The 26,953-nt window shown below is 38.1% G+C and overlaps 1 protein-coding gene and 1 pseudogene across 2 annotated transcripts in view; one reads left to right on the forward strand and one right to left on the reverse strand.

The window, feature by feature from the left end:
- Positions 1–8,034, forward strand: part of CHD1 (chromodomain helicase DNA binding protein 1) — a 73,711-nt gene extending 65,677 nt beyond the window's left edge. For both annotated transcript variants that reach the window (XM_073010792.1, XM_073010793.1), the window contains 4 exons: positions 3,042–3,138; positions 4,155–4,206; positions 4,785–4,995; positions 6,500–8,034. In XM_073010792.1, coding sequence (XP_072866893.1) covers positions 3,042–3,138; positions 4,155–4,206; positions 4,785–4,995; positions 6,500–6,845 — 706 coding nt within the window. In that variant the 3' untranslated portion in view covers positions 6,846–8,034. The remainder of the gene's footprint in view (positions 1–3,041; positions 3,139–4,154; positions 4,207–4,784; positions 4,996–6,499) is intronic.
- A 16,487-nt stretch (positions 8,035–24,521) lies between these two features.
- On the reverse strand, positions 24,522–26,704 carry LOC103244264 (tRNA-dihydrouridine(16/17) synthase [NAD(P)(+)]-like pseudogene; annotated as a pseudogene).
- Between the last annotated feature and the right edge of the window lie 249 nt (positions 26,705–26,953).

A 26,953-nucleotide genomic window follows, 5' to 3' on the forward strand; every position in this document is an offset into this window, starting at 1 on the left:
TTAGAATATCTACTTTTTCTGCGTTCTAGATGAGAAATAAGGAACATCTTATTGAAATTACACAGTGAATTTGGTTGAAAGTAAATTTAAAAATGAGCAAAGAATTAAAGAATTTGAAATAAAATTTTAAGTAAAATAAAAAAATTACACAGTGACTAACATAAATAGGTACCATGTTTCAAATTCGGTTTGTTATTAGGAAACAGTGGGGAAACCTTTGGAAGAAGAGAGACTTAATAGCCAGGAGACTTAACTTTTTCATTGTGTTCTGTCACTTTACATCCTAAGGCTATGCTCTCACCTCACTTTTCTTCATTCAGTTGGGCAGATTACCTTTTTGGTTTTCCCGTTTGGTTCTCAGTTACTTTGATTTCGTATGCCTTATTGTTCATTCCTGCTACCTCTGTCTCTGGTTAAACCAAATTCCCTTAAGAGGGAGATGGGGAAGGAAAGAGGGAAATAGCCCATGAAGCAAAATAGCTTTTGCTCTCTTGGAGAAATTGTATTTTTATTTATTCATTTTTTTGAGATGGAATCTCACTCTGTTGCCCAGGTTGGAGTGCAGTGGCGGATATCGGCTCACTGCATCCTCTGCCTCCTGGGCTCAAGCTATCCTTCCACCTCAGTCTCCCTGGTAGTGTGGGATTACAGGCCCAGGCTACCAGGCCTGGCTAATTCTTGTATTTTTTGTAGAGACGGGTTTCACCATGTTGGCCAGCCTTGTGTTGAACTCCTGACCTCAAGCAGTCTGCCTGCCTTGGCCTCCCAAAGTGCTGGGGGGAATTTTTTTTTAATACAGAAACAAGAAAAAAAAAGTACCTTATATTGAGACCTATCATTGGCTCACCCCATCCCCTCAACAACAGTCATTGTGGGCCAGGCGCGGTGGCTCATGCCTGTAATCCCAGCACTTTGGGAGGCCAAGGCGGGCAGATCACGAGGTCAGGAGATGGAGACCATCCTGACTAAGACGGTGAAACCCCCTTTCTACTAAAAATACAAAATAAAAAAAAAAAATTAGCCGGGCATGGTGGCACGTGCCTGTAGACCCAGCTACTCGAGAGGCTGAGGCAAGAGAATCACTTGAACCAAGGAGGCAGAAGTCGCAGCTGTTTTGCTTTATGAGATATTTCCATCTTTCCTTCCCCATCTGGGGAATTGTACAGAATGAAAGAAGATAGAAATCTAAAGATTACAGAACGGTTAGCATTAAGCAAGTGTTACAGTAGTTACCATAATGATCTTTTTGTTTTTTGCTTACAATTTTTTTGAATATATTTTTTGACCAAATTTCTTAAAAACAACTGAAATGCAACACTAGTTTTTATTTAAAGATCACTGTAATAAAGTGACGGCCAAAATAGAATGTATATTTGTATTTTATTCGTCTATCAAATATGCCTCATTCTAGCTGATACTTAGTATTACTTGTAGGAAATACGAACAGATATTTACTATTCCATTTTACAGAAGGAAAAAAATTGATTCAGTTGAAAAGCATTTTAGGGCTGGAACTGGAGAATGACAGAGGAAACACTAGGACCTGAACTCTAAAAGAGGCACTAATTCTTAGGTTTGTGTAAGTGCTGATGCTTGCCTCAGCTCTGGTGCTTTGTTCAAGATCAGATAGTCATTTGGATGATATAATTAAGACCAGAATCTGGTTCCTGACTAGATTTTTTGGGGGGAAATATGTATATGTATGTGTGTGTGTGTGTGTGTGTATTTTTTTTAATTTTAAAAAAATATTTATTTATTTATTTATTTTATTTTATTATTATTATTTTTTTTTTTTTTTTTTTTTTTTTGAGACGGAGTCTCGCTCTGTTGCTCAGGCTGGAGTGCAGTGGTGCGATCTCCGCTCACTGCAAGCTGTGCCTCCCAGGTTCATGCCATTCTCCTGCCTCAGCCTCCTGAGTAGCTGGGACCACAGGTGCCCGCCACCACGCCCGGCTAATTTTTTTGTATTTTTAGTAGAGACGGGGTTTCACAGTGTTCGCCAGGTTGGCCTCGATCTCCTGACCTCGTGATCCACCCGCCTCGGCCTCCCAAAGTGTTGGGATTACAGGCGTGAGCCACCGCGCCCGGCCGGAAAATATGTTTTTACAAGGAATTTACTTAGGAACAAAAAGGTACTTTATTAAATTCCCACCTTTTACCCTTATGAGTTAACCTTAGAATGTAGATATGTTCGAGATAGTCTGTGAATTTATGTAAAGGCTAGATGAATTTTCCCCCTTCTGTGGATTTCAGTTCAGTAAGGTACCATTCAATATATTCTCTTAAGTTCATTTTAAAAATATATTTCAAGGTAAATATTTTACCTCTAGTGTACATTTGAATCTTCTAGGGACTACTACCCTCCCTTAGAACTTAACATTCCTTTTCTTTTTGGAGGTATATTTAACAATTACAGTTCTTATATATTTAAGGTATACAGTTTGATGATTTGATATACACATGCATTATGAAATAATCACCACAGTTTCTGATTAATTACTGATGCCTCTGTTGGAATGGCAAGAGATACCAAGCTGTACCTCATTTATGGTGTTTGATCGTGTTAACTCTTGGGACCATTACATTACTATTATTAAGTGACAGTTACTTTTTAATGCATTATTTAAGACAATTCTTTACAAGCATAATCCGTATTACCTGATGGTCTTTCCACTCCCAATTATTAACATACCTGTCACTTATGTGCATAATCAGGATCACAGTATGAATCTGAATCACTTCCTGATTTAATTTATATCTTTGGTGCATTTCAAATTAGGATTGTTTACTGCTTTTCAGTCTAAAGACTATAAAATGAAGTGATCTGGAAGAGAAGTAAAATATAATGTTTAGTTTCACTGGAGTCTTATTCATATATAAAGTTTTGAAAAAATACATAGAATTAATATCCTTAAGAGTTTGTTCCATAGAGGGCTGTGTATGTGTGTATGTGTTTCTGTTTGGAGGGAAGGAGTTCCATGAAAAAAACTAAATATTTTCCACCAGACTAATGTAATTTGCCTTTTTTTTAATTCTTCTAGAAACCTATGGATTTTTGTATCTAAGTTTACTGAATTTGATGCAAGAAAATTACATAAATTATATAAGCATGCTATTAAAAAACGGCAGGAATCTCAGGTAAACTTGCTATCATATTTTTTCCCTTAATTTATATAATTAAAACCATGAGACATTCTTTTTACAAAGCAATTTGATTAATAAATACAGAATGAATAAGATAAATTTTAAAAATCACCATTGAACACCACAGTAATAATTGTTGCAGGCAAGATTCACAGAAGGGAGGTAAAGTTAATGGGCAAGAAAATAGGATATTGACAGATCTCCTCTGAAATGTTTATTAATTATAAAGGGAAAATAATAACTTTATAATAGAGAAACGTGCCTGACCCACCTTAAACAAGTGATCAAGGTTAATGTCACCAGTGGTAAGACACATCAGCATCATGAACCCTCTGATACTGAGAAAGGCACATCACTTATGTGGAATTCTTGCCAAAAATATGTAAGTGTTATGTGAAAATATCAGACAAGCCCTTCTTGAGGGATATTCTATAAAATAACTGTCTGCTACTCTCCAGAAGTATTAACAGCATGCAGTAGACTAAGGAGCTGCCCCAGAGGAAGACATGACAACTTAGTGTAATATGGGCTTCCAAATCGAATCCCCGAGCAGATAAAGAACATGAGTGGAAAAATGTGAAATCTGAATGAAGTCTGTTCTTCAGTTAATAGTGTTATACCAATGTTAATTATTTGGTTTTGATCTATATAGTATGTTTATATAAGATATTAACATTAGGAGAAGCTAGATGAAGGGTATGTGAGAACTCAGTATTTTTGCAACTTTTCTGTTAAGTCAGTTTATTTCAAAGTGAAAAAAATATCTTTAAGTCATGGGACAAGTAGTTCATACTTTAAAAATGGAGATCTATAAATGTCATACATGTATATATACACACACATATATATACATATATGTACACACATAAACACCTTGTTTGAAGACTTCAGTATTTTCTAAGAATACTGAATACCTTGTTTGAAGACTTCAGTATTTTCTAAGAATTATCCTTTTTTGTAAGTTTGTGAAGTCACCTAAAGATTCTTACACATGTGTGCATTTATTTTAGCAAAACAATGATCAAAACAGCAACTTGAATCCTCATGTGATTAGAAATCCAGGTATGTAAGCCTTACGGATTGGGAAAATAAATTAAAAAAAAATTTTTTTTTTTAATATTTGTTTTAAATAAACTAAATGTTAAAAAAGTTCTTACCTTGTTTTTATTTACAAGTACCTTTATATTAAGAAGATACGGTAATTCTGATACATACCTACATTATTATATAAAATGTATTCTCTTAAGCTGTGGTTCTTTTTAGTTGATTATCCTTTTAATCATCCTTTTCCCAGTTTCTAGAAATTGTAGAATAACTGTTAAAATGAACAAATATTCTTTTTTATGTAATTTGGAATAGTAATGCATTCTTTCTGTATGAGAGCCACAAAAGTGTAGTCTGAGAAAGGAATGGGTCCCATATTTTTTAGTTTTTGTCACATTTCAGAATCAAGTGACCCTTTTAAAATAATCCTTAGTATTGCTTTTATACACCATTTATAAATGCTTCAACTGCTTGTATTTGGGAACCAATTTTGTTTTGGCAAGGGTTGAAACGAGTTCTTGTTATCTATCAACTTAAGTTTTTTTGGCCACATATTATTTTTAAGGTCGTTAATAAAAGTTGTACTTATCTAACAGATGTGGAAAGATTAAAAGAGAATACAAATCACGATGATAGCAGCAGGGACAGTTATTCCTCTGATAGACACTTAACTCAGTACCATGATCATCATAAAGACCGACATCAGGGAGATTCTTACAAAAAAAGTGAATCCAGGAAAAGACCCTATTCTTCTTTTAGTAATGGTAAAGACCATCGTGATTGGGATCACTACAAGCAAGACAGCAGGTAAACTTGGCAGTCACTTTAGAAATTTTGCTTATGCATGTCTTTCTCCTTATCATGATGTTCCTGTATTTAACCTATCAACTAATTCAATCTTCATGCAGTCAAAACAAATCTTGTGAAATAAAGGTGTTGTATATAATTAAGAAAAATTTATATATTTTAAGAACTGAATTTCTCTATAAAATGGCTTTTGAATCATAAAATTGAGATCAAAATATGTAGTAAGAAAGTTAATGTAGGGAGTTGCATAATTATAAATTGTGTGGGATTCATTGTTGGTTTTGGAGAATATTGGTTCAAATACTCTTTAAAATATAATAAATGGGATAAAATAAAAACTTGATATAATAGTGGTTCAGGTTTGGCTTAGGAAATTTTGTATTCCATATTTTTAAAAAGTCATGAGGGGAAAAATTAATATATGCAAACACATCTCGTTGAGGTTAAACTTCATCTCAGCAATCTGGAATATTCTTGGAACCAGGAGGGTTTTTTGTTTATTGTTGTTTTTTGAAGCCTTTGAACAGTAAGCAACCTCAGTGTAATAACATAGAATACTTTTTATTCCTTTATTGATAAAGAAGTATTGTCAGTAGTTAATGATCATTACTAAAAGTAAACTTGAAAACAGATTTATAGTATTTATGCTTTTATAGTAAGTAGAAGAAGCAAATTAGAAGACATTCTTTGTATTTTAGTTGTGTTCACTACAATTTCTTTGAGAACCGCTGTCAACACTATGAACACATCAGTTGTAGAATGTCTCTTATTATTAGAAAGCATCAAATAATTAAAAGATAAAGGCAGATTTGTAATATATATTTCACAGGCTTGTTCAATATAGTTGTTTGTAGTAAGGTCAACAGAAAAGGAACACATTATCTTCAGTGTGTGTCACTTTGGAAAAGGCGCTCATTTTAGAGAATACTTCTCATTAAACTGCCACATTTATTTTTTGTCAAGCTGTCACGTTTTGGAGTAAATTTCTTAATGATTCATGTGTCACGTCTTACTAACTAGTCAAACTTGAGGAAGCTTGTAATAGGCATCAGCAACCAATGAAAAATTGTTTCAGATTATTTCGTAGACTGCATTCTAGCATTTTTAAACTTTTTCCTGCTTAGTGGTTGATAAAAGACTCTGGTCTCAGGAGTGTTTCAGATAGTTGTAATAGTCTTAATTTCAGCTTTCAGACAATTAAGATGCAGTCATATAAATGATTTGTAAAATAAAAAGCAGCTAATTATCTAAAATAGCCATGTGAAATTAGATGCTATTTTAAGGACTTTGTATGGTTCATATTAGTTTTATGAATCAAATAGTTTTTCCAAAGAGATATTTCCAGTGATTTTTGAGTTAATTTAGTAAGTTTTATAATGAAACACTGAGCTTGTATACAGTTAAAAACATGTTTGAAGTTTTTTTTATGTTTTTTAGTAATCTTTTATTTGGAAACATTTTAATTTGCATTATTTATCTAAAATTCTCAATTTTTCTTTATTAGATATTACGGTGACAGAGAGAAACACAGAAAACTGGATGATCACAGGAGTAGAGATCACAGGTCAAATTTGGAAGGAAATTTAAAAGATAGATCTCATTCTGATCATCGTTCTCATTCAGATCATCGGTTACATTCAGACCACCGATCAAGTTCTGAATATACGCACCATAAATCTTCCAGGGATTATAGGTATCACTCAGATTGGCAAATGGACCACAGAGCTTCCAGCAGTGGCCCTAGGTCACCACTAGATCAGAGATCTCCTTATGGCTCCAGATCTCCATTTGAACATTCAATTGAACACAAAAGTACACCGGAGCATACCTGGAGTAGTCGGAAAACATAACAAAAACTGCTATTTCGTCTTTCTGGACTTTTAGCCATATATCATAAACCAACACAGTAATTGCCTTACATGACTTGAAAGATATAAACAGATCTTCTATCAGTAGCAGTATTGTTACTTCTTTCCAGGATGCAAGGTCTATTATCCCAACAGAAGAGAAAATATTTTTATATTTAAGGATTATGCTGCACTGTACTACAAATGTTGTAGTACTTTTTTTTTGTTTGTTTCTTTTTTAAAGAAATGGAAAATGTTTACTATTACAGGGACCTCAACACTGCCCTCCCATACAGGCTGGATAAAACTGTTTTTAAGTCAGTGATTTTAGACTGACCTCCATTTAAATTATGTTTATATATGAACTTTACTCTGACCTGTGATCATGTTTCAGGAAGGAATGAAAGAGAGTTCTTTCTTAATAAAGAAAAACACTCAAGGACTTTGTTCATTTCCAAAGCTACTTGTTTACATTGTACACTGCGACCACCTTGCCGCTTTTCATCACAAGCTTGAATATTTAAATTCTGTACTTATATCTGTAAAATAGCCAGGAATTTCCTGTTTGTGATCTATTATTATGCCTTTTTACAAAAAAGAAATGGCTGTAAATTACTGTAAATATTAAAGGAACTTTCCTTACTTCCTTCCCTTTCTCAGGCTTTTTTTGACTGTTCCTTTCCCTACCAACTCAGGCCTTCTTATTAAAAAAAAAAAATCAGTGTAATAACACTTTTTAATGATTTGTCTTGATGGAATCATTGTTTAGAATGTAAAAATGGGGAAAGGGGCCACTTTAATTCCATTAGTCCTCTTTTTATACTGAATATTTTATTAGATACATGTTATTTCTTCCCCCTTTTTTTTCCTTTTTTAGTCAATATTGTGTTTGTAGTTTTAAAATGGCGAGATGATATGTAAAATCTTAAACTGCATGCTCTGGAAACATTTTTTTCAGATGCATCTGGTTTAAAAGGGTAGGTGTATAAACACTTTTCAGAATCCAAAACGGCCAAAAGTTATTGTAAATGTGTTTGTTTTCCCGTTTCATGTGGGCAATAATGTCAAATGTGCTATGCAGCCAGGTTAACATTTTAGATAAACTTGATTGACTTTTAATATAAACTGTTACAATGCACACTGATTGTATATAAAAACCTTATATATGACAAATTAAATTTAAGAAAAAGGATATGTGGGCTCCTGTAATTTTCTGCTGCATTCTTACTCCCTCAAGCACTTAACACCCCCCGCACTCCCTTTTTGAGTAACGTTTTGCTGCCAGAAAACGTATTTTGGTAAGCAGTTGAATATTTGTAATGTGTAGCATTACAACTAAATCTTTTGGAGAATATATGAATATTCCTATGAAGTAAAACTTAGGCCATAGACATTTTTGTTGGCCCCTTTTGGCTTCCTGCAGATATTATTATGGGATGCTTTATATTTATTCATAGATTTTTATTTTATATTCAGTGGGATTTTTAAAAGTCATGTGGTACATTCTAGCATGTATGCTTTGATGTAACAAATTTGAATCTTAACTTTGACAAACATAAGTATGTGGACATAATTTCTATAATATTCCTCTGTGTGTTACTGTTAGTTGGCTGTGGGAGCCACCTACAGATAACCTGTCCATAGATTTTTTTTTTTTTTTTTAATTTTCCTTTGTCCAATTAGGTCTATGTGTATAAAAGCTTGTGGGTTTTTTTGCTTTTTGTTTTGTTTTGCAGTAATTTCTCTTTCTGATACAGTTACCCTGAAGAATAATGATGGTTTATTTCTTTTCTGGTATATGAGATAACATGGGAGGGAATAGCTCAGTTTTTTAAACATCTAATTTATATTTAAATATAAAAGTAATGAACATAGTCCTGGCACACATTTTTGAAACTTTTATCACTTTTCTGTACATTTAGTATGATTATTTTATTCCACAGGCTAGCATTTGACTAATTCATGATGCTTAAGTCATAAGATCATGGCTGGCATTTTTTAATTTATTGCTTTGTAGTTGAGATACTTGCATAATATTCTATTGTGCAAATTTCACAGAACAATGTTGCATTTTCTGAGACAAGGGAATGGGCTCTAATTTTTAAAATAATGCTACATTTAGTTGAAAGTTTCAGTCAGCTGAGTTGAATGAAAAATATAGAACTGTATGTACATTTATCAAATGACAAAATATGTTCATTTTTTGTAAGAGATCAGTAAGTAGAAAAGACAATGGAGAAGAACAGTACATAAATATAGCAGAACATTCTCTAAAATTTGCTTATTTTTTGTCTTTCACATGTTCATTCTGCTTTGTTATTTTTATCCAGTTATGTTTAATTTTTCAAGGGTGAGAGATTATGCATAGTACTGTACCAATTAACCTTCCACTCTTATACAATAAATTATTCTTACTAAAAGCAATAGCCTGTTTGCTTATAAAGATATTCTTTGTTTAGAGTATGTTAGAAATTAATGTTCAGACTATGGAAAATGAGTTTGAATAATTTATTTTCAGAGTGAGTAGCTTAATGAGAACCTTTTTAATTTATGTAATGTAGATTGTATATATAATTTCTCTTTTTGTAATTAATATGAAAAGGTTGAGTAGGTTATTCATTTTCATGAAATTTATCAAGAATATGCTCTAGGGGTAAATGGCATGATTTGTATTTCTACGCCATTACTATCTCTAACTAGAAAATGATTTTTGCACCCCAATTTGGCTGTCATAGCTTTATAAATACAACAGCTTTAAAAAGGGATAGGGATTTGGAAGAGCAACTAATATTTAAATACGGGATTTTTTTAAAAAGACTTTCAGCTTCATAGGAAACTGCAAAAATGTTTTAAAATATTTCTGAGTTAATATGTAAAAGCACATTAATATAGATGCCTCTATTAAATACACATTACTCAATTTTAAAATGCAAACGAAACTTAGATTTTAGCACTGTACAATAATTGTAATGAATGGAGGATGTTATAGAGGACACAATTAGATAGTAATGCAACAACAAATATTTTGAGATAGTGTCAAAATGTGTTAAAATTTCTAAGACATTCAATTATAGATATTTTGAAGGAAATTTGAGATTATATTTTCTGACATTAGTAATTGATTTTGTGGAACACTTCATGCTAATTTTCTTAACTCAAAAAAAATTAAGACCTAATAGGTTGATTCCATTACAGAAATTCCTTGAATTCTGATGGGAAGATCTTGGAATAGGAAATCTTAGCTATGGTGTAAAAGGATGAAAGATGAGATTACTGGGGAAAGTAGGATTAATAAAAAATGTTAAAAGGTTGTTACAAGTACCTATACAAATTAATGGGGCTTCATGCACTGGATTTTCTACACTAAAAGGCCACTAACCACTCTGTCCTTTAGCTTAAAAAAAAAAAAAAAATTTAGAGTATGTTAGAAATTAATGTTCAGACTATGGAAAATTTTTTTTTCATAAAATTGTTTTTAAAAACAATTTTTTTAAGGTGTAAAAAAAATTACACCTGTATTTGAAACAAAATTTGTAGTAGAAACTCAATTCATTCAAATGAATGAAATAATTTTAATTCCATGTTCTACTCCACATTTGAGTCCTGATCTAAAGATGAAACTAAAGAGGTATGAACAGTCTCAAACTCCTAACGATTCTGTTAAAGGAGCTAATGATATTGTTTGCGTTGGTGATACAAAAACTTTATGTGACTGAAAAATTATGTGTTGTCATTTCATTATTGTAGACTAATATTCATTAGATTTCAAATTTAGAATGAGCTATGGAACTACCACTACTTGTTACTTTTTTTATTTCTTCTGTTTACTTTTCAAATCTTTGCTTTATCTCTAGTGTTCTGTAGGCTGACTATATTAAGTCCTGTGGTGGTTTTATTATTATTATTATTATTTTAATTTCTTTTTTGATCAGCTGTTGCCTCTTACCCACTTCTTTTTACTTTCTGGAATCCAATGTCATTGTTATCATAAGACTTAATTTGATTTATTTCTCAACAGCTGTACTATTTTTTTTTCCTGTTTCTAGTGCTAAGTATCTTTAGCTTCAACCACTACCCTGAAGTCATCTCCACTTAGCTAACAATATGTAATTTTAAAATATGTAAAACCAAACAACCCTTTTACACTAATGACATTAAAAGTTTTAAAAACTACGAGGCTGGGTGCAGTGGCTCACTCTGTAATCCCAGCACTTCGGGAGGCCGAGGCAGGCAGATCACTTGAGATCAGGAGTCTGAAACCAGCCTGGTTAACCCGGTGAGACCCTATCTCTACTAAAAACACAAAAATCAGCTAGACATGGTGGTATGCGCCTGTAATCCCCACTACTCGGGAGGCTGAGGCAGGAGAATTGCTTGAACCCAGGAGGCAGAAGTTGCAGTGAGCCAAGATCACGCCACTACAGCGTGGGCAACAGAGTGAGACTGCCTCAAAAAAAGAAAGTTTTAAAAACTAGGGTCTTTGATAAATGCATTCACGGCTTTCTGCCTAAGGCACTTTCTACTTAGCTATTTCTGTTCTTTTTGCTTCACTTCAGTCACTCCTCTCAATACAAAGAAAATACTTCTTGATCTTTGCATTGTTGTCCATCTATTAAAAATGCTTATTTGTGATTTGTACAAAACTTGTTTCCTCAATTCAAGTTTCTTTCAGCTCAAATGTCATTTCAAGTCTTGAAATTAGTACCCTGCCCCATCGTTTTAAAAAGTCCCTTATCTTGCATCTTCTAGCATTACCACTGCTTATATATTTGGTTCATTTGCCGTTGACTGCTTCCCCACTAGAAGATAAGTTCCATTAGGGCAGGGACTTTATTTTGTTCACTGCTATATTCTCAGTACTTAATGCCTTGTATCAATTACATTGTTTTCATTTTTTTAGTGTCCTTCCCGGAAATGCTATGCCCTATAAATGGCCAGCGTTACCAAAATTTTTGTCTTACCATTGTTAACCTGATTTGTTAGTATCGGAAACTATCGTATGCTTTACTGTTTCATGGATTACTTGAGTCTGTTTACTAACTTCCAGTTTTTAAACTTGACTAATAAAAATCACCAGAGGTACTTGAGAAACATAGAAAAACGTAAGCCTCATCTCTTGGAATTAAAATGGCAGGGAAATGCTCCAAGTAATGGGGTTTTAATACCTCTTTCATTGACCTGAATAATTAATACAGAGGTTAATTCCACTGTCATAAATAATACACTAATGCTTAAATGAAAACCTGGTTTCTGTAACTATATGGCTACTTAGGAAATATAATCGATACTTTGCAAAGAGATGCAGAGATGTGGTATATATAAAATAGGAAAATGTAAAAACATTTTGATTTGTCTATTGTTTTACCTTTCTTCTTCATTATTTTTAAAATTAGAAGTGGAGTCTTGCTATATTGCTCCAGACTGGTATCGAACTCCTGGGATCAAGGCAATCTTGCTCCCTCAGCCTCCCAAGTAGCTGGGATTACAGACTCAAGCCACAATGACTGGGTTGTCTATTCCCTTATCTTTCGAAAAGAAATATATTTTTAGATAGTATCATGAGACACTATCTTTTTTAACGCACAAGAGCACAACTTGTAAAAACACTAAGAGAAATATGTTGTATTTCCAATGTTTTTAAAGTAAAATTGCAGAAACAAAAAATATCCCCTCTGTTGCTGTTACTTGCTATATTTTTCCCATTAAGAAATTTACATCATGTTTACCCAAGTTAAATTCACCTTCTCTAGGCATACATCATGATGAGTTTTGACAGATTATGCAGTTGTTGTAACCATCAGCATACTTGAGATATAAAGTATTTCCATCTTATCAAGTAAGTTCTCTTTTGCTCCTTTCCCCTATACCAAGCCCTTGGCAATCACTGATTTGTTCCTATAGTTTTATTTTTCTCATAATGTCATATAAATGGAATCATATGTATGTTGCCCTTTGAGTTTGCCTTTTGCTTAGCATGATGCTTTTGTAATTATCCCTGATTTTGCATCTATCAGTAGTTCGTTTCCTTTTATTGCTGAGTGATCCTCCTTTCCCAGGTTGCAGTGGCACAATCATGGCTCACTGCAGCCTTGACCTTTTAAGTATGTCTGTGATTCATTTTGAGTTGATGTTTTCTATATTGTGTGGAACACAAAAAGTTGTGGGTTCTGTTACTATTTAAATATTATATATCCAATTTTTTCAGCACCATTTGTTAATAAGACTATCCTTTTTTCCGCTACATTTCTTTTTATTTATTTATTTATTTATTTATTTATTTATTTATTTATTTATTTATTTTGAGACAGGATCTCACTATATTGCCAGGCTGGTCTCAAACACCCATGCTCCAAGCCATCCTCCCACCTCAATCTTTCAAGTAGCTGGGACTACAGATGAATGCCACCTTGCCTGGCTTATTTGATTTTTATTGAAAATAAGCTGTCCATATATGTGTGAGTCTGTTTCTGGGCTTTCTATTCTGTCCCATTAATTTATATTTCTGTCCTTATGCCAACACCACACTATGGTGATTACTATAGTTTATAGTAAGCCATAAAATCAGGTAGTCATGAATCCTATTTTGCTTTTTCAAAATTGTTTTGGCTTTGTTTATTTAATATTTTAAAAATTGGATCCCAGTCCCGGCATGGTGGTTCATGACTGTCATCCCAGCACTTTGGGAGGCCGAGGCAGGCGGGTTGCAAGGTCAGGAGTTCGAGACCAGCCTGGTCAACACGGTGAAACCCCGTCTCTACTAAAAAAATACAAAAATTAGCCGGGCATGGTGGTGTGTGCATGTAATCCCAGCTACTCAGGAGGATGAGGCAGGAGACTTGCTTGAACCCGGGAGGCAGAGGTTGCAGTGTGCTGAGATCACGCCACTGCACTCCAGCCTGGGCAACAGCAAGACTCCAACTCAAAAAAAAAAAAAAAAAAAAAAAAATGGATCTTAATGAACTGCAATGTTTTGTTCTAAATTAGAAAACATGCTGGGATTTTGAGATTGCATTGTTTACATAATCAATTTGGGAAATACAATTTAACAATGTTGAGACTTTCAGCCCATGAACACAAAATATGTCTACATTATTTAGGTATTTTAATTTTTCTCATCAGCATATAGCAGTTTTTCAGTGTATACAATCTTGTAACATATATTGTTACATTTATCTTTGGTAAATTATATTTTTGTGCTATTTAAATGTTTTTTTTTTTAATTTTCAGTTTTTAAGTGCTCATGTTTTGGATTTGACCTTGTGTCCTTTGACCTTGTATCCTCTGATCATGCTCACTGACTCATTGGGTCTAATAGTTTTGTTCCAGATTCTTTAAGATTTTCTGCATAAATGATCATATCTTTAGTGAAAAGTTTTATTTGTACCTTAGGTTCTTCTATGCACATGATCATGTCTGCAAATAAAAACAGCTTTACTTCCTCTTTGCAATCTGTATACTTTTTTTTCCTTGCTTTACTGCACTAGGTATGACTTCTTATACCATGTTGACATGGGGGAGAGGTGGAGAGTGGATATCCTGGCTTATCCTTATAGTGGAAGCATTTAGCCTTTCTTCATTATTATCTTAGCATTAAGGTTTTTTAAATAGATGCCTTTTATCAGGCTTTGTAATTTACCTTCTATTCTTGGTTTTTAGAGAAGTTTTGTCATAAATGTTGTCTACTGAGGTGGTATGTTCTTTCACCTTAACTTTTAAATGTCTGTATGTTCCATAGTGATCTTTCCTTTTTTTTTTTTTTTGTTTCTGATATCAATTGTTTATCTTTTTTTCTTATTCAGCCTAACTAGAGGTTTGCCAATTTTGTTGATAGTTTTAAAACCAGCTTTTGGGTTTTTTATTGCTTGTCTTTTTATAAAAATGTATTTTTAAAGGCTTATTTATTGAGAGATAGAGTCTTGCTTTGTTGCCCAGGCTGGAGTGTAGTGGTGCCATCATGGCTCACTGTGACCTTGAACTCCGGGACTCAAGGGATCCTTCTACCTCAGCCTCCTAAGTAGCCAGGACTACAGGTATGCACCACCATGCCCAGCTAATTTTTTGTAGAGAAAGGGTCTCACATATTTCCGAGACTGGCTTTAACTCCTGGCCTCAAGCGATCCTCCTGCCTCAGCTTCCCAAACTGCTGGGATTATAGGCATGAGTCACTGTGCTCAGCATAAAAGGCTTTAGTTTTTTAGAACAGTGTTAGGTTCATGGCAAAATTGAGAGGAAGGTACAGACATACACTCTCTAGTCTCCACACATATAACCTCCCCATAAGCAGAGTGCTACATTTGCTTACAATTGGTGAATCTGTATTGACACATCATCACCCAAAGTCAGTAGTTCATTCTTGGTGTTGTATATTCTGTGGGTTTGGATAAATGTATAATGACATGTATCCTTCATTATAGTATCATACAGAGTATTTCCACTGCCCTAAAAATTCTGTGTCCCTCCTATTCATTCCTCTCTCCCTCAATCCCCTAACTTATGACAACCACTGATCCTTTTACTGTCTCCATAGTTTTTACCTTTCCAAGTGTCACAGTTAGAATTCTATGGCATGTAGTTAGCCTTTTCAGATTGGCTTCTTTCACTTAGTTATATGCATTTAAGTTTCCTCCATGTTTTTCATAACTTGGTAGCCCATTTTTTTCTTAGCACTGAGTAATATTCTGTTGTCTGGATGTACCATAGTTTTATATATCCCTTCACATACTGAAGGACAGATATCTCGATTGTGATTGTCTTCAAGTTTTGGCAATTATGAATAAAGCTGCTATGAGCATCCATGTGCATATTTTTGTGGAGACATAAATTTTCAATTAGTTCGAGTAAATACCAAGGAGGGCAATTACTGGATTACATGCTAAGAGTATGTTGACTTACGGAAGAACCTCTCAAACTGTCTTCCAAGTGGCTGTACTATTTTGCTTCCCACCAGCAGTAAATGAGAGTTTCTGTTCCACGTGTTTGTCAGAATTTTGTGTTGTTAGTGTGCTGGACTATAGACATTCTAATGGGTGTTTAGTGTTATCTCACTTGTTTTGATATGCATTTCCTTGATGACATATAATATGGAACATCTTTTCATATGCTTACTTGCCATGTGTATATTTTCTTTGGTGAGGTGTTTGTTCAGGTCTTTAATCCCTCCTTTTTAAAAAATTGGGTATGTTTTCTTACTGTTGAGTTTTAAGCATTCTTTGCATATTTTGAATAACAGTCTTTTATCACATATGTCTTCAGCAAATATTTTCTCCTAGTCTGTGTCTTGTCTTCTCATTCTCTCGACAATGTCTTTCACAGAGTAAAAAAAAAAATAATAAAAAAAAAAAACTAATTTTAATGAAGTCCAGTTTATTTTTTCTTTCATGGATTGTGCCTTTGGTGTCCTATAAAAAGGCCTTATCCTGTACAATACTGATAGATGCAGGAGGCAGATAAGGGTGCACAGGGCCTTGTCTGGGCATGACTGCAACAGACTGGGGGCCCGCATGTGTGCACTGGGAGAATGGGGTGGAGCCACCAGGGATTCACACCTTATGCAGGTGATGGAGCCTGCCATTTCAGCTTGTGTGTGGAGGCCTGTTGGCAGGACCACCTCTTTATTTGCCGAGAGCTTTCCTTTTGCCTACTCCTCACCCTTCAGTGTGCCTGTGTGCCTAATTTTTCCTTTTAGTAAGACAAGAACCCAGATTTTAGCTGAACTAAGGAGCAAAAATTCTGCATCATTTTGGTGGCCTGCTTGGAACTATGAGAAATGGTGAGTAAAATGTGGGCAAAAAAATTTATTTCTCTGTCATTTCTGAGCCTTCTTGTCCTAAGACTTCTTCTGAAGGTAGAGGAAACTCTGCCCCCTGACCCCCGAGCCCTTGTTGCTCTTGGGGATCAGGAATATTGGTCTCAGTCCAACCCAGCCTTTTCTATGGCATTTCCCTTCTTTTCTGGGGGGACTGTAATGTCACCTATCTTTTCTTTTACAATATTGGGGGTGTTCCACTCCCACCCCAATGGCCACAGGTGCACGTGTGGGACAAATGGGTGAGCGGCGGCTCCCTGCCCCACTTCCCTCCCAGCTGGGGTGCATGGCAGTGTCCATTGCATGTGCATGCCATGTCCAGTGGCCATGGAGGGCAGGAATAAGCCACCAACACCGCCCAGCCCAAGGTGGCCTTGGGGGCCAGGGCCCTGTGTGGCCATCAGGACAGCATTTCCTGCTACGTGCCCACAGAGTCTTCCCTTCCCCCATTTCCCCAGCCAAGGGCTCCAGCTTGGTCTAGGCTCCAGCTTGGTCTAAGCCCCAGGGAAGAAACAGCAATGAAAAGTTTCTCTTGGTTGGGTGTGGTAACTCATGCCTGTAATCCCAGCACTTTGGGAGGCCAAGGGAGGTGGATCACCTGAGCTCAGGAGTTGAAGGCCAGCCTGGTCCACCTGGGGAAACCCAGTCTCTACTAAAAATACAAAAACTTAGCTGGGCGTGGTGGCCTGTGCCTGTAATCCCAGCCACTGGGGAGGCTGAGGCAGGAGAATTGCTTGAACTTGGGAGGCAGAGGTTGCAGTGAGCCAAGATCACGCCATTGCACTCCAGCCTAGGCAACAAGAGTGAAACTCCGTCTCAAAAAAAAAAAAAAAAAATTATCTCCCTGTTGGAGAAACCCATTTGCATAAGAATAAGAGGTTCTTCCTTCAAGCATCTTTCCAGCCCTGCATTTAAGCTGTTTTTTTTTTTTCTTTCCTCCACCCTGTCAGGAGTTAACTTTTACGTCAGTTTTTTTGGTTTTGTTTTTCCTTTTAGAAGACGTTTTACAGGACCTCAATTCACAAGACATCCTTTTGTCTCCCTTGTTGGAGGAGGACTCAATTCTACAGCTTCACCTTAGCATTCAGCTTATGATAAGGAGTCCATGCAACCCCCTGAGGCAGGTCTTTTGTCCCAAACTCAATTCCAAGCTTCGACTTGAAGCCCTAGGAAAGAAAACTGTATCTGAGGGATTCAGAGGCAGACGATGACTGAAGTTAAAAGGCACAGTGCAGGTGAGCATGACTAATTGCTGCTGATTAAGCCAAGTCTCCCATTTCATGGATAAAGGTCATGCTAGTATCCCATGGCATAAATGAGGTCTAGGGAACTCAAGCTACTGACAGCAGGGGAGATAGGACATACATGGGTAAGAGAGGATAATCCTATCACCTAGGTCCCACTGTTAACATGGGTGAAAGTTGCTTTGACACTCATGGGCAGCACCCATGTGCTGGTGACCACCTGGTGGTGTGGTCACTGGGACTCAGGGATAAAAATAAAGAAAGAAGGATGCCTCACTTTCTCTACCTCATGTACCTCAGGTATTCACTAGGAAGAGAAGGGAATCAGGGATGCCTCTCTCCCCTCTTTCTAGATGCGCAGCCATTCATTTTCAGTCTGCACCTCTTTCAAATGCATACTGAGTCCTGGGGTTGCTTTGAAAAAATGCTGCCTTTTTCCTCCTCTGTCCTTTCTTTACAGATGGGTGGTTGTGTCCCCATGCTACAGGGCACTCCCCTCAGCTGTATCCTCCAAACTGGGAAAAGTTAATTTCCCAAGCCTTAAACTGGTTGGCTTGGGATTGAACTTGAGGGGTTGGAAGCCAGAAGCCTGATATGCTAGAAAAAGGATAAGAGTTTTTTTAAACCAGTCAGGCTTTTAGCCTCCCTGTCCCTGTGCAAATCAGTAAAGAGAATGATAAGGATCACTGTTTATATTCTCTTTAAAGTTTTAATTATGAAAAAGTATTTGTGAGGTTGGTCTTAAGCTGTAGCCAATCTGGTGTGCTTTGCATGTCTCTCTGTATGATTCTGTCAGAAATAGGGGTACCATAGGATGCGACGTGGGCCTAGGACTCCATAGGCCCACTGTTCAACGCAGTCTAGCAAACCGGTCAGTGGCAAACTTTGCTGCAGGTCTCCGTTTTGTTTTACTTCCTTGAAAGCATGACCTGTAACCATGTGGCAGTGCTTTCTTTTAGACTCTGCCATTTTACAACGGTGGTCTGGGTTCAATCCTGGCTTAGGTAAAGGGTCCTTTCTAGTTTGATATCTGCATGACCTTTACCATTTGTTGATTCGCTCCCCCTTCATGAACCACCTTCAATTTTCCTTTCTCTGAGCACCTAGGAGATTACCTTTGGTAAAGTTCAAAAGCCAGAAATATTGGCTGCTTGGCATGGGCAAAGTCAGGTAATAACGGATTTAAAAGGATTTTCTTAAAGAGCACTCAGCTTAATTAAAAGTGGATATCCAAGTTATAGGTATATTAGACCTTTATGTTTTTCTCCTCTTGGATCTTATTTTGTTGGAAAAAGGTTGTTTTCTCAGTTGACTAAATTCTTTTTCTCCATTTTTTCTTGCCACCCTTAATGTATGCATGGGAGGCCCTAAGATAATTTTTGATGGCCTGGTAAAAACAGAAAAGGTGCCACTGCTTCCACTTTTGGAGAGACCTCTGTTTTCCTCATGGAGCTCCAGGAATTAGAGGCAGATGGATCCCTTTCAAAATCTGCTTTTGTCTTCCAGCTATACCTGTTTATTAGGCCTTAGAAACTGCATGCTTTCCTAGCCTTGCTCTTAAAGGGCCCCACTTAGAGGCCAATAGTCCAATAAGGAGATTGGTGAACAGAAATTTTTTTTTTTTTTTTTTGAGACAGAATCTCGCTCTGTCACCCAGGCTGGAGTGCAATGGCAAGATCTTGGCTCGCTGCAACCTCTACCTCCCAGGTTCAAGCAATTCTTCTGTCTCAGTCTCCTGAGTAGCTGGGACTACAGGTGCACACCACCACGTCCAACTAATTTTTGTATTTTTAGTAGAGATGAGGTTTCACCATATTGGTCAGGCTGGTCTCAAACTCCTGACCTCAGGTGATTCACCCCCCTCAGCTTCCCAAAGTGCTGGGATTACAGGCGTGAGCCACCGCGCCTGGCTGGTAAACAGAAAATCTTGTAACTACTGGATCTGCTTCTGTTTGTCTGTGTGGTTATATACGTGTTGCGTGTGATGTCTATAAAAAAGAGAGCTCTAATTAATTGGCATAAAGGAAAATAAGTACTTAGATCAAATATTTTTGAAAGAAAAATAAAAGCTATAATGCCTTTTAGTTCATGTGACATTAATCTTTGAGTAATGAAAACAGTCTTGGCTGGGCACAGTGGCTCACGCCTGTAATCCCAGCACTTTGGGAGGCCGAGGCGAGCAGATCATGAGGTAAGGAGATTGAGACCATCCTGGCTAACACGGTGAAACCCGATCTCTACTAAAAACACAAAAAATTAGCCGGGTGTGGTGGTGGGTGCCTGCAGTCCCAGTTACTCTGGAGGCTGAGGCAGCAGAGTGGCATAAACCTGGGAGGCGGAGCTTGCAGTTAGCTAAGATCGCACCACTGCACTCCAACCTGGGCAGCAGAGTGAGACTCTGTCTCAAAAAAAAAAAAAAAAAGTCTTAAAGATTATTAGTAAAATGCAAATGTAGTTAAAATGGAAGTAGGTGGTCTAAATTATGTGGGTCAGATACTGGACTTGCTAAATGTTTTAAAGTTGTAAACTGTTTCTTTGGCCTTTGAGAACTTGCCTATTTTACAACATGGTAAGTCCTACGTACATAGGCCTTAATCTCAGTAAATATTCATTAATCATGTAATCTTAGTAAAATATTATAAGAAGGCATGGAAATCTAAATTTTTGCCTATGGTAAAAGGATTGCTTTAAATTAGTTAAAATAAAGCTAAAGGTTTAAGAAAATTATGGAAGGATTGTAAAAATTAATCTTGCAAAAGAAATTCTATGTGTAAACATTGACTAAATTCAGTAGTGTATTATATTGTTTTTCTGTAAATTCAGCATTGAAATAAAAGCATAACAAATTTCCCTTAAGGCACAAATCTGCTCTTTAGCAAAGTTTGTAAAGGGTTATAAAAGGTTATAAGAATCTTACTTCGTGGTCAAACTGCTTAACATTGGATAGAATTGTCTAAGTTTTCATTAGAAAATTGGAGTTGACATTAACAGTAAACTAATGTAAGGGCAAAATTTGGCTTTCTCTCCCATGTACAAGATTTTTGTGTAATAGTAAAGGATAATGAAAGATTTCTGTTTGCCTTGTGGATAGGCTGCCAAGGAAAAGAAAGAGAAAGGAGGAGACAAATTATTTGGAAAGCTAAATTTTCCCTCTTAATCAGTAAAGGTTTTTGCTTTGTTTTAAAATTTTTGAGTCATCATTTTGGCAAAATAAATAACTTCCATATGGTAATATGGAATTCTATTTCATAACATTAACGGACTTCCCAAAATCAAATTTCAGCCTCAAGATTGTCTTTCCTGACCCCTACCTTTTCAGTGGTACAGAGGGCTCCTGGAACATTCAAAAGAGAGGTAAGCAGGATTATTTGACATGTTTAGGTATGTGTGATTGCCAATATGATGTTTCATCTTCTTCAGATTGTACTTTAGGAAATAATATTAACATTTGTTTCAGAATTGTATGAGATTTCTAAAATTCAATGACTGAGTATATGCTATCAATCACAATTAAGATTTTTATGTTGTTAGAAACCACAGAGATAACCAAATTTCTTTGTCAGTCATGTTTTGAGAGTAACTACCCTGGACACTTTGTTATTCACAGACAATTGTTGTCTTGTTTTGATCCTCTTCAAAACACAGTTTATAATCAGCTATAGAACCTGACAGGTGCTCTCAAATGCAAGTTTCTGATAACTTTGGGGAATGTGACAATGGAATAAAAAGAAGTACAGGACTCATGAAGAACTGAAGTGTTCATGAATATCAAGCAAAGCAAGAGTAAACTGAATGGACTGACCTCATAGAAAACTGAAGTACTATTTTTTCATACTTTTGCTTGGAACATTCCTGATCCTTGTTTTGTTTTTCAGAGTCAAGGATATGTATTTTGAGCTATTTATGGCCTTTAATAATTGAGTAACGTATGCTCCTGTGAACAAAATTTGGAGCATATTTGTTTTTTTCTCTGACTGGCTTCTTCAGGATTTGGAAACTTGTTATGAGTATTCTTGACTTATGGCAGTATAGTTGTTTGCATCAGTGCAGTAAGAATCCATTTTCTTTTGCAACAGGATGCAACTAGAGAAACTGGTTGTTTTACCAAGGCTTTGACTGGAAGGGTGTGCTTCCCTTTAAGGAATCAAGCTTGACTTGCAGAGCCGATAAAAGCCCCTTGGGAAAACTGACCTCATACCTTGTCTACACCGTCCCTGTACAGGGTTCCTAACCTATGGTGAGTAAAGAATGTCACTTTCTAACAGGTCATGGAATGCCATGTTCTTGGGACCTCAAGAAGAATGGAGTTTACCTAACTCATAGATATTTGAGTTTACAAACCCATGGCTGGGCTTGGCTTTCGAAAGTCCTATCTGAGATTCCTTGTGGAACAGAATTCCATCAAAGCCTACGTAGGCTGAGGCAGGAGAACAGGAGAATCGCTTGAACCTGGGAGGCAGAGGTTGCAGTAAGGCAAGATCACCCCACTGCATTCCAGCCTGGGCGACAAGAGCAAAACTCTGTCTCAAAAAAAAAAAAAAAAAAAAAGGCCTATGTAAAAACAATTATTCTTGTTGCACTTTATGCAAGTAATCAAGCCAAGTATTAAGACTAAACTCTATTTTGCAAACAGCTCAGGCTTATCATGATTTGCTTTTAACTAATTGAGGATTGGAGAGAGAGAAATTATGTTTCGAAATTTATCATACATTTGTCATTAAATTCTAAACTCATTAGTTGTTTTTAAGTTTTTGCCTACATTTTAGACTAACCCTACTTGTTGCTGTGGACCAACCAGCAATCTCCGGCTGCAGCTGAGAAGGAACAAAAGGGATGGGTAATGTAAAAATCTAGATTAATGTTTTAATTCTGAGTAATTATCCTGCAAATCCTACCAGGTGATGGGAGTAAATAGGTGCTCCTAACCTGGAGGTTTCTTTTTGGGAAAATAAGACCTATGGAGCTCACCAAAGCCAAGTCTCATGCACCCAAATCTTACCAGGCATGACTGTAGCCACCAGTTATCTGGGAGTGTTGGAAGTCTTGGGATTTTTGAGCTGTCTTTACCCTTTTTTGTTTAGTTTTGCTACATGTTCTCTAATAACACAGTTTGTCTCTTCTTACCTTCAGGCCACTGAACTCCAAACGATCATGTAACGGAACCTTAAACAATAGCCCCCTTTTACCAAAGACCCTTAGATAGGCCTCTGAGGAGATCTGATTGCTGTCTTCCCAAAACAGTGCCCTCTGTCAGCAGGAAGCAGTTAAGATTGGTCTTTGTCCTTATCCTTATTCTAATGGTGTTGGATGTACTTCTTTAGAGGAGGGAATGATCCATGAAGAAAGCAGATAAGGGAACCTGCCCAGGGCCTTGTCTAGGCATGCCCATGACAGACTGGGGCCCCGCTTGTGCGGGTGAAGCCAATGGGGATTTGCACCTTATGCAGGGGGAGGAGCCTGGCCTCCTCAGCTCATGTGTGGTGGCCTAGTATTCAATCTGTGAGGTGGGAGCCTGTTGGCAGGACTCCCTTTTTGTTTGCTGAGAGCTTTCTTTTTGCCTAATAAATCAGCTCTCCTCAACCTTCAATGTGTCCTTGTGCCTAATTTTTTCCTGGTCATGAGATAAGAACTTGGATTTTAGCTGAACTAAGAAGCAAAAATCCTGCATCAATATGACAGACAAAAGAAAGCAAATTAAAAAAAAAGCCAGGTGCAGTGGCTCATGCCTGTAATCCCACCACTTTGGGAGGCTGAGATGGGCAAATCACCTGAGGTCAGGAGTTTGAGATCAGCCTGGCCAACATGGTGAGACCCTGTCTCTACTAAAAATTAGCCGGGCAAGGTTAGCTGGGCAAGATGGTGTGTGCCTGTAATCCCAGCTATTCAGGCAGCTGAAGCAGGAGAATCACTTGAACCTAGGAGGCAGAGGTTGCAGCGAGTGAAGATTGCTCACAAAAAAATGCATTTATCTCATTTATGTTTATTAAAAGGACAGATATGTTTAGTCTTCATCTTATTTTTTATTTATAATGCTTTATATTCTCTTTTACTTTATATATTATCTTTGATTTGCTCTCTTTTTCTCTGTGTATTTTTTTCTGATATCTGAAAGGTCTGTTTTTAGTTCTTATATCAGTTATTTTTATAAATTTTATACTTTTTAACTCTTTCTTGATTTATAAAATTCACATAGTGTCTAATGACTCTTTATTATGAAATATAAAACATTTAGTAAACTACTCTCTGTCCCTCTCCCATATTTTCCCTCCTGATATTTTATTAACTAGCTTATATTGTTAATTTGTAAAGTTTTACAACACATACATTGTATTCTACAATCAAAATGTCTACATTGGTAAATTTATTTCTCTACATTTATTCAATATTCCCATTTTATCAAGATTTCTGTTTTTTTTTTTTTTTTTTTTTTAATCTTTGAAATAATTTGTTTACTTTTGAACACATGCATTGGGAGAACAAGGCTAATCCAGCCTGGGGCCTGCTTCCTGCTGCAACATTTCCAGGCCCCAAGAGTAGGCCAAGGCGAGGACATGAGCGCATCTTTCCATGTTAAGTAGTGGGAGATTCCCTAAGTAAAAGGCGTTTCCTCAAGTAGGACACATGCAGTCTTCAGCAACAGTGCTGGGGGTTGGGAGTTCTGGGGCCTTCAGGCCAGGGCACTCCCATGACTTGGTAGAAGCCACCTGGTGTTCCAGGCCCTGTCAGGTGAGGCTCCTGCAGCTCAGGCCAGACACTTCTCAAATTTGGTTTAAAAAAGCAATCCGTGGTCTCTTTGGAGGCTTGCTTCTTGCAGCAGCCACAGCACAGCTGAACACACACCTGTTGCCCTTTGGGTTACTGAGAGACAGGACTAGCTGGATTTCCTAGGCCAATAATCCCTAAGCCTAGCTGGGAAGGCGACCACATCCACCTCTAAACACGGGGCTTGCAACTTAGCTCACAGCCGACCAATCAGGTAGTAAAGAGAGCTCACTAAAATGCTAATTAGGCAAAAACAGGAGGTAAACAGCCAATCACCTATCGCCTGAGAGCACAGAGGGAGGGACAATGATTGGGATATAAACCCCAGACATTCAAACAGGGAGGGGCAACCCCCTTTGGGTCCCCTCCCATTTTATGGGAGCTCTATTTTCACTCTATTAAATCTTGCAACTACACACTCTTCCGATCCATGTTTGTTAGGGCTCAAGGTGAGCTTTTGCTTACCATCCACCACTGCTGTGTGCAGTGGCAGACCCACTGCTGACTTCCATCCCTCCAGATCCAGCAGTGTGTCTGCTGCCTCCTGATCCAGTGAGGTGCCCATGGCCACTCCCTATCTGGCTAAATGTTTGCCATTGTTCCCGCAGGGCTAAGTGCCCAGGTTGGTCCTAATGGAGCTGAACACTAATCAGTGGGTTCCATGGTTCTCTTCCGTGACCCACAGCTTCTAATAGAGCTATAACACTCACTACATGGCCCAAGATTCCATTCCTTGAAATTGGTGAGGCCAAGAATCCCAGGTCAGAGAACAAGAGGCTTGCTGCCATCTTGGAAGCAGCCCACCACCAAAGCTTCGGGAGCTCTAAGAAGAAGGACCCACACCCCCTCTCCCCTTCCCCAAGTAACATTTCCACATTGGTCAGACTTTGCATATTTTAGCTCCAGATAGGGTAGAAGGTCTTGTGGCAGATCCCCAGCTGCTTCTTTGCTTGTTCTTGGACAGGACGTCTGTGCAGCACTCCACCTCCTGGGTCTGCTTGTTGCACGCACCCACCTTCTCCTTGCTCACTTCCCTGGGCCCTGGCCCGAGGTAGGGCTGGCAGATCCAGGGGAAGGGCAAGTCGCTGGCTGTCTTTGCTACCTCCTGCCTGGATATTTCCTCCTGACACCACAGCTTCAACTCCTGGCTCACGCAGCGACCTCTTCCAGGGTCTTCACCTTGGCCAGCTCCTCTGGCAGCTGCTGATGTACCTGCAGTGCGCGGTGCCACAGCTTGAAGAGGTGGGCCCTGACGCAGGACAGTGGCCAGGGGTGCTCCTGCAGGATGTCCAGGTACTCCCTGACCAGCTCCCACACCACAGGGCTCCGGCCCTCAAATAGGGCGAGGTTGTACGGGTTACCCTCGGCTCTCATGAGTCCCTGCACGCCTGTGTCCTAAATGTAGCCCTCCACATTCCACAGGCACTGGATGTTTCCGTTTGCAAACACAAGGATGGCCACAGCCTTCCACACTGCTCACAGGACGCTGCGGCCGACAGGGTCCCCATCTGCTTCTTGGCACGCCCATGCAAGGTCAGCAACTGGCAGCTGGCCTTCTCCAGGATCTGGACGTACCTCATAGTCTTGTCAATCTCTGGGAAGACACGAATTTTGCATGTGACCGGAACAGAGTTTCTCGTGTGTCAGCTCAATCATTCTTTGGAGCAGGTCCCACTCGTCTGGCAGGTAGGCGCCATAGTGACCTCTCTTGGCTATCACCTGTAGGCGGCCCAGGTTCAGGTTGATGGCGTCACAGTAATCCTGAGCCAGGAGAGCTGTCTGAACTAACACCTCAGGGTCATTGGCACAGAACTGCAGGATGAGGGGCCCGGTACTTAGGGTACACCTCGCAGTACAGGTTTTCCTTTCAGTAGTTGGTGTTGTGGCTGAATACCTGGGTGTGCAGCGTGGGTGTGTAGCACAGCTGTGCCCCATGGCGGCGGTTCAGCAGCCTCCAGGCCAGCTTGCTCTGGTCACCATGGGGGCCACCACGTGGCACGGCCCTGCCCCAGGGTGCAACTGCAGAACTCGAAGCCCTGCTGCTTTGGCATGGTCTCCAGGTGCCCGAGGGTCCCTTCTTGTCAGCTGCGCACCGTTGGCTACGGAGGCGTCGGGTGCCGGGCTCCAAGTGCCGGGTTCCCAGGCCAGCCTGGCTCCTGCCCAGCCGCCTCCCGGGGTCCCTGCCAGTGCTCGGGCCTAAGCGAACACCTGCACCGCGCGGGGGCTGCTGCCGGGCCCAGGGCTCCAAGTTGCCACCCAAAATTTCTACTTTAATCTCTAGGTTGAGTCGGTTCTGTCAT

The sequence above is a fragment of the Chlorocebus sabaeus genome, chromosome 23 (assembly GCF_047675955.1).
Source record: "Chlorocebus sabaeus isolate Y175 chromosome 23, mChlSab1.0.hap1, whole genome shotgun sequence".
In the NCBI taxonomy this organism is placed as follows: domain Eukaryota; kingdom Metazoa; phylum Chordata; class Mammalia; order Primates; family Cercopithecidae; genus Chlorocebus; species Chlorocebus sabaeus.